The following is a 7873-nucleotide window of genomic DNA, read 5'->3' as shown; positions in this document are numbered from 1 at the left end:
GAGGAGACGTCCGGGGTGGAGGCGTTCAGGCTGAACCCCCCTGCCAGGATTCTTGCTGAAGCCAGGCCAGGTGGTCAGACCTCCACTGGAGAGGTGGGGGTGGGGGGCAGGATGAGGAAACCAGTCAGATGTGGAGGGCGGCCAGATGTCGGCAGCGGAGGATGGGAGCTCCCTGCTGAAACTGGAGGGCGCAGGAGGGCGCAGATGGGCCCGGGAGAAGGTTCTGGAGCCTGATCAAGCAGAGAATCTTGTCAAGGGCATTCCAGGGGCCAGGGGAGGGCACTGCACAAAGCCTCAGAGGCGGACCTGGCTGCAGCTGGGAGCAGGGAGGAGGTGGGAGGAGGGGCCTGGGTAGCAGAGCAGGGGCTGGGCTGCTGGCCCCGGGGTGGGCCCAGCAGAAGTGGAGCTGGAGGGAGCCTGTGCAGGGGCGTGGGGGTGGGAGAGAGCTGGCGCTCTCCCACAGCTGCCTGGCCCCCGGTGGGTAGCAACCCTAGGTTGCCCAGCCGCCTGGAATGCCACGGTCCCCTCCCCAGACGCCTTCTGGGCTGGGAGAGCTGCGGGGACGCTGCCTGAGGCCTGCCTGGGCCCGCAGCGCCACCTGCCGGCCGCGTGGGGAGGCACAGGCGGGCGCCTCTTGGGGCCTGCTCCGTACTGTCCACAGGCCTCATCCGCACCCCCAGCTGGAGCTCCGTGGGGGGAGGGGGTGGGGCCCTGTGGTTGAACTCGGCTTCACCACTGCCTGCTGGGTGACCTCCAGCCAGGTTCTCACCCTCTCTGAGCTTCATCCCAATCCAGGGGCATGAGCACGCCCAGCTATGAAAAGCAGGCAGCAGTCTGGGAGCCCACATCCAGCCGCGGCGCTGCTCCCTAATTCCTGACAGGTTCCAGGGGACACAGGCACGTGGCACGGCCCAGCCAGCGGCACTGGACCCCTGACATCTTGCCGTATTCACGGTGAGGGGTGAGGGGAGACGGACAAGGGTCAGATCTCAGCAGGTGACCCTCCCTGTGTCCCCTGGGGCCGAGGTCCAGCCACAGAGGCTCAACTTCTGCCATCTGCCCCGATGTGACGCTTGAATTCCCCAGACATCCAGCCTCCCCCAAACCCTGCCGAGGCGGGAGTGCGTGACCTCTGAAGCAGCTCCTTCAGCTTACCTGGGCCGGACTTGCCGGAAAGTTCTCCCTCGGAAACGAGTTTGCAGAAAACCTGCCTCAGCAGGTTGGCCAGGGGCAACTTAGTCTACAGTGTTGCAGGGACCCCAAAGGCCCACTGGGGCCTTGGGAAGGTCAAGGCCAGAACGTGCAAAGCCCCCAGGGCTCGTACCCTCCTCTGTCCCTTCCCTTCTGCCAGGACCCCTGAGTGGGGGATGGGCGGCCTTAAGGGGGCCCCACTCCCAGCCCCGAGGTCTCACTCTCGGCCCCAATTCCAAGTTCCCGAGTGGAGGGGAGACTGGTCAGGCCATCTTGCCCAATCAGCCTGGCAAGTATCTAAAAAGGAGCTCTCCAAAGGGCCCTGCCCGTGGCATCGTTGGTGTCCATGGAGAAAGTATCCCCCCACCCCGCGGCTGATGGTGGCAGTGTTCACGGAGTCGCTCAGGTGCTTGGTGGCTCACGGTAGCTAGGCCCGTAGCTGTAGATCACCCCTAGGGCACAGTGAGATCTGGTCCAGTGACCAGGAAGTGATGAGTTTGGGGTATTTATTACCTGTTGTTAATAAAATGCATTTAATTGTGAGCTGCTGTGGCTGTATTCAACAACGAACTCTCGAAATTGCTGCGTATTTAGGAACAGTCACACAAGCCGTTTTGGGGGTGGCTGGGGCACATCCCCGGCCAAGGCCACCAGCCACAAAGGTGCCCGGGACACAGCCCCGGGGCCTGTGGAGGACAATTCCCCCAGACGGGGCTCTTACAAACACCCAGTCTGGCAGCTTCGCAGAATCGAGCTCAGCAGGGCCCCTCGGTCACGAAGGAGTTTACGGGCCTGGTTCTCAGCGGTCCGCTTCAGGGTGCTGGGGGGGAGGAACTCGAGCTCAGGGCTCCAGGTAAACCCGGATACGTGCTGACCTTTTCCATTTCAGAGCGACTCGAGGCGCAGTTTCCTGTCTGGGCCTCGGAGGGAACCCCAGCTCCCAGCTCCTGGGCCTGCGGGAAGGTTTAAGGCTCCAGGTGACATAGTCAGAAGGGTGCCGGGGACCCAGTGAGGCCCCGATAAACGTAGCATGCTCCCTCCTCACCTGGCCCCTGCTGGCCAGTTTCCTCCCTCCACCTGGTGGGGACCCAAACACCCGGCCCACAGGACCCCAGTTAGACCTGGGGATGCCGCCCCCAAAGCCCAGCCTCCGTGCCGCGGGGGCACCTGTCCCGCACCAAGCACCTCTCACGGAAAAGCAGTCTGAACGTCAGAACCAGCTGGGGGAGGGTGGGCATTGTCGCCCTGTTTGAAAGCAGTCACGGCCTCAGAGAAGTCATCCAGCCGGCAGTACCAGAGCTGGAGTTTGAACCCCAGGGGCCAGTGCTGAGGCCCCCGTGGCCTCAGGGGTGAGCCCTGGTTGGCTGTCGTCTCTGAGACTCCCCAGCAGGGCCCTGGTCCCGGGCACAGACTGTTCCCAGAACGCAGGGGCTGAGTGCACAGTGTGGCTTCAAGGACCCCTTGAGGGAGATGGTTATGGGGGTGCAGGTCGCTGCCCCAGCAGCAGGTCCTGGCCCACAAGAGCCCCTTATCCCTGCAGCGTCCTGGCTCTTAGCCCTCCACTCACCAGCCCCACCCGCAGGGCCTCCAACAGCCGGATATGGTGACAAGGGGCCATGCTTGGTGTCCCCGGCCAGCCTTCTGGACCACGCTTGCCCTGCAGCCTTGCGACTGGACTGTGGCCCAGTGCGATGGGCGGTCACGAAGAACCCTAATTCTGCCACGTTTCCCCAGTGCAGAGCATGGGTGACTTATCTATTGCTGTGTAACTAATGACCCCAAAACTTAGGGGCTTACAATGCACATTCACTATCTCACCAGTGTCTCGGGTCAGGAATCCAGGATTAGCTGGGTCTTCGGTCTCAGGGTTCCCCACAAGCCGAGGTGTCAGCCAGGGCGGGCTCCATGGATCTCACAGGGGACAGTTCAGGACCAGAGACAGAAGGGCTGAGCCCAAGGCCACACCAGGAGCACAGATGCACACACATGCACATGCCGTGCCCAAGCGCTGGCCCTGGGAAGGTGCCTTGAGCACTGGAGCCATTGTGACCTCAGGGGTGAGGTCAGGGCTGGCTGGGGTGGGGAGGGGGTACCCAGAGATAAGGCTGCCCCGCTGGGCATGAGGACAGAGCTGGAAGCTGGGGCCTGTGGGTTCTCCGAACTGCACCCCAACATGGACGAGCAGAATTCGGAAAAGTCACACAGCCACGCCTCGGCCGATAGGACGTCATCAGCCGTGTCCCAGAACCCCAGGTCAGCGCAGCACCAGGCTGGGACATGTAGGAGGGGACGTGTCCCCAGAAGGGACACTCTATGTCCTGCTTTCCCGCAGGTGCCCCGGCCCCTCCATCTTTCGGGACAGTGCTTCCCTGCGGGGCAGCAAGGGGCACCCCGGGGGGCATCTGGCGCTGAGCCCCAGGCCTTGAGCCAAGAAAAGAGGGGTCCCTACAGCCAGGAGCAGCCAGGGAGAGGGTAGGATAGGGACTGAGCCCCCCTGGCAGCTCCTGACTTGGTGGAGAGGAGGATGGGAGGGGGGATATTGGATCCAAGTGCTGGCTTTGCCATCGCCCTGCGGGGTGGTGGTTGACAGCTTGTGGGGACCAGAGGTGTGGCTGGAAGCGTGTCACTGTCCCCGTCCACACGTGCCTGCTGCATGAGTGAACGCAGGGACCGACGGACTGTCCGCCTGCTTCCCTGAGCCTGAGCTTCTTATCCACACAGTGGACGGTGGTACAACGGCCAGCGTCCCGGCAAAGACAAGGCGCGTCCTAGGGAAGGCTCCTCCCTGCCTCCAGGCGGGTGCTCCGGGGTGGCTCCACCTCCCGTGCCCGGGGCCCGGCGGGCTCCCTCCCCTGCCTCCCCAGACCCTGGGGTGCCCTCCTTGGGCGCCCTGGGCACCCAGACCATCCCTGGGCGGGTTCCCGAGCAGGAGTCCTGCGTGCGATGCCCGTGGTGGGAAGCTGTTCCAGAAGGAGCAGCTTTGTGCTTGTTTGGAACTCACTTACTTTTGTGTGCGCGCAGTCGTTTCCACGTGTGTGTTGTCAGGCCTGTCTTCTCCTCTGCCGCATCTTGGATCTCTTCTAAGGCGAGAAAACGCTCCCCTCTGCAGCTGTTTGCCTGACTACGCTTCTGTCGCCTTCTGTATTTAAAAATATATTCCACTTTGGCCGTCACAGGGCGAGGAGGCCGTTTCAGGGCAAGATACGGGCCAAGTGCTTGTGGGTGACATGAGCCGTCCGGGTGCGGAGGGGCGCCGGGGACTCCAGCCCTTCATGAGACGCCCCCAGAGGTGGCACCAGCCGGCCTCGGTCTGAAAGGCCGCACTTTCTGGGAGTGGCAGGGAAGCGGCTGGTTTTCTGGCCGGTGGTAGGAAGAAGGGGTCGTCCAGGAAGGTTCAAGTGTGAGCTGAGCTCTGCTGGCCACGGTCCCCAGGCTGCAGGCTTCAGGCTCAGGCTGGGTCTGAACCAGTGTCGTTCTGCAGAAGCTGCATGTGCGGGGACAGGTCACTGAACCTCTCTGTGTCTCGGCACCTCGTGGGGTTGGCGTATGCGGCCGGCACGGATGTGATGGGGGTGGGGGGGCGGAAGGGCGGAGGTGAGGTGACCAGGGGGCGCCCACCCCTCCCCAGCAGGACGTCACGTGCAGCGGGGCGGGTGGCCATCCCCCCAGAATGTCTCACTTATCCACCACTCCGTCCTTCGGCTACCCCACACCCTCGCACCAGGCACCTGTCAGACACCTGCACCCCAGCGGTCTCCCTGTCCCCAGCCGGCACGGCACCCGGCTTCCTGTCCACCCATCGCCTCTCCCCCAGGACACAAGCTCTCCAAGGGAAGGGGTTTCCGTGTGTCCTGTTCAGACGAACCCCCAGGCCCTGCAGCATCTCCTGGTATGCAGTAAGCACGTAATAAATCCTCCCTGAAGGAACGAGGCCGCCACCAGGGAGGGCTTGGGAACCGTGAAGGTGGCCAGCCACTGCAGGCCGAGGGCCTCACCCCGTCTCTGTTCCCGGCACCTCGGAAAATGCTTTCATCCTGAAGATGGGCTGGCTGCGTCCCGTGTCACCCACACTCCGACGTGCAGAAATGCAACATCTCTGGCAGCCCCAGGAGTGTCCCCTGAGTGGCCACCTGGCTCCCAGAGGCAGATGGCGGGGAGGGGGCATGGCTATGGGGTGGAGTGACCATGAATGCCCTCGGGAAGGCGGCTGGAGGAGGCCGGGCTGCCGGGAACAGCCCCAGGAGGACGGGAGGAGGAGGAAGCCACTGTGTGGGGAAGGCCCTCCCGGCAGCCCGCCCTCGGACTCAGCCTCTCATTCATTCGTTCAGTGGACCTTCAAGGACAGCCTTCCCTGGGACATGCTGGGGACCCAAGAACGGCCAGTGCGTCCCCAGGGACACTGGGGAAGGGGAAGGGCCAGGGGTTAGTCAGCAGTAAGGGAGGCACCCCCACCCCGGGATGTTCTCTGCAAGCCAAGAAGGCTGAAGGGGGGCATCTGTGCCTTGCCCTGAAGAGGACGGGATAGAGGAGGAGGAGGAAGGAGGCAGGAAGGACACATGCTCCGGGCAATGGGCCCAGGGTCCTGGGGAGCTGGGGGCTGTCACAGGGCTTCTCCAGAAATCAGGGTGGGCCTGACCACAAATGTTACTGAGAACCTGTTGAGGTACCAGGCCCTGCTCCAAGCATTAGGGGATAGACTTGGAGACAAGACGTAAAGATCCCTGCCCTGGTGGCTACATTCCCATGGGGGAAACAGTCAATACGCCACCCGTGTAATACAGTAAATTATATAATGTTACAAGGTTAAAAGTGACGTGGAAGAAAGTTGAGAGGGTAGGGGGTAGAGAGGGCAGGGTGAAGGGTACATTGCAATTTTAAATAAGTTCCTCAAGGGGGTAACAACTGAGCTGGGACTCAAGGGAGGTGAGAAACTGACCCAAGCAGCTACCTGGAGGAAGGATGTTCCCCAGACTGAAGGGACGGCCAGTGTAAAGGTCCTGGGGTAGAAACGTGCCTGGTGGTTTAAGGAGCAGCGGGAGCTCACTGTGACCGGGGTGGAGTAAAGCAGAAAGAAATGAGATGGGAGAGGGGGCGAAATCATTTTTGTTCTTAGAGATCTTGCTTTCTTTTTTACTGCGCTATAATTCATGCACAGTAAGATTCACCGTCCTCAGTGGGTCGCTTTGCAAGTTTTGACAAAGTCACACAGACGTGAAACCACCACCACAAGCAAGAGAGGAAACAGCTTTGCCTCCCCAGAATCCACCATGACCCTTAGGCAGCCAAGCCTCCTCCAGCTTCCCATCCCCGGAAACCACTAAGCTGTTTTCTGTTTAGTTGGACCTTCTTCAGGAAGTCATAAGAAGGGGACAATACAGTGCGCGGCTCTCAGGGGCCGGTCCCTGTCACATGGCAGGATGCAGTCAAGACCCACCCGTGTTGTTTCTCAGCAGTTCATTCCTTTCTGTGGCCGGTGAGTTTTTCCGCAGATGTAATACAGTTTCTTTAGGCTCTCACCAGGCAGAGGACGTGCATTTCTTCTGGCTGGGGCTGTGACAGGTAGCGCCGTGAGAAACATTCGTGTACAGCTTTTGTGTGAAAGGGAGTTGTTATTTTATCGGAGTGAATGCCTGGGAGTGGGGCAGAAGAGTGCGCGGGGAACCTCCTAAGAAAACACCAAGCTCCCCTCTCCACACGGCCGTGCAGTTTTCGTCCTCACCAGCACTGCACGAAAGGGCCAGTTACCCCCCAACCTCACCAGCACTTGGAATTTTCAGGCCTTTTTCCCCCCAGTCTTAGCCATTCGAGTAGACGTGTAGCAGTATTCCCCTTTGACTTGTTTCCCTCATGAGGAATGACGTCGAGCACCTGTCATGTGGATCTCCTTGGGTGGGGTGTCTATTCAGATCTTTTGTCTGTATTTCATCAGATGGCTTGCGCTGGGGTCTGAGTTTTTGTTTCGTGAGTTACGTGTATGTAGTCCGGACATGGATCTTTATCGGACACGTGATTTGCAAATCTTCCCCCCAAATCCACGGCTTCCCTTTTTGGTTTTTTCTAGATGTCTTTCAAAACGCAGAAGTTCTTACTTTGGACGACATCCAATTTAACGTTCATTTTTTTTTTCTTCTATGGATGGTGCTTTTGGAGGGCACACCTAAGAAATCTTTGTCTAGCCCAAGATCACAAAGCTTTTCTCCTGTATTTTCTGCTAGAAGTTTGGAACTCCGGGTTTTAATTTTAGGTCTACGATCTAGAGTTCATTTTCGTACACAGTGTGAAGTATGGGGTGGGGCCCATTTTTTGCATGTGTATATCCAATCATTGCACGCCATGTGTCGAATACACTTCTTAATTGAATTACTTTTGCGCCTTTATCAAAAATCAGTTGGCTTTGTACGTGTGAGTCTTTTTCTGGCCTCTGTTTTGCATTGACTATTTAGATAAATTTAGACAAAATTGCATCTTCACGGTATTGAGTCTGCTTTTTTGGGTTTTTTTTTTTAATGTTTTTATTTATTTTTGAGACAGAGAGAGACAGAGCATGAGCAGGGGAGGGGCAGAGAGAGGGGGGGACACAGAATCCGGAGCGGGCTCCAGGCTCTGAGCTGTCAGCACAGAGCCCGACGCGGGACTCAAACCCATGAACCGCGAGATCATGACCTGAGCCAAAGTCAGTCGC

General features: G+C 59.4%; 1 protein-coding gene and 1 long non-coding RNA gene across 3 annotated transcripts in view; one reads left to right on the top strand and one right to left on the bottom strand.

Annotated features, from left to right (window-relative positions):
• Window positions 1-1683: 1683 nt before the first annotated feature.
• Window positions 1684-3217, bottom strand: LOC132664586 (uncharacterized). Its single transcript, XR_009603800.2, has 2 exons — window positions 3010-3217; window positions 1684-2144 (listed from the first exon to the last, which is right to left on the bottom strand). It is a non-coding gene; the product is annotated as an uncharacterized LOC132664586 (long non-coding RNA).
• A 62-nt stretch (window positions 3218-3279) lies between these two features.
• LOC132664582 (maestro heat-like repeat family member 5) overlaps window positions 3280-7873 on the top strand; it is a 64141-nt gene continuing 59547 nt past the window's right edge. Inside the window, exons 1-2 of one of the 2 annotated variants that reach the window (XM_060611416.3) lie at window positions 3362-3444; window positions 6529-6664. In XM_060611416.3, coding sequence (XP_060467399.3) covers window positions 6609-6664 — 56 coding nt within the window. In that variant the 5' untranslated portion in view covers window positions 3362-3444; window positions 6529-6608. Of the gene's footprint in view, window positions 3445-6528; window positions 6665-7873 lie in introns of both variants that reach the window. The other variant, XM_060611415.3, reaches the window with a different exon arrangement.

The sequence above is a fragment of the Panthera onca genome, chromosome F2 (assembly GCF_046562875.1).
Source record: "Panthera onca isolate mPanOnc1 chromosome F2, mPanOnc1 haplotype 2, whole genome shotgun sequence".
Classification (NCBI taxonomy): domain Eukaryota; kingdom Metazoa; phylum Chordata; class Mammalia; order Carnivora; family Felidae; genus Panthera; species Panthera onca.
This window is presented reverse-complemented; position numbering and strand designations above follow the sequence as displayed.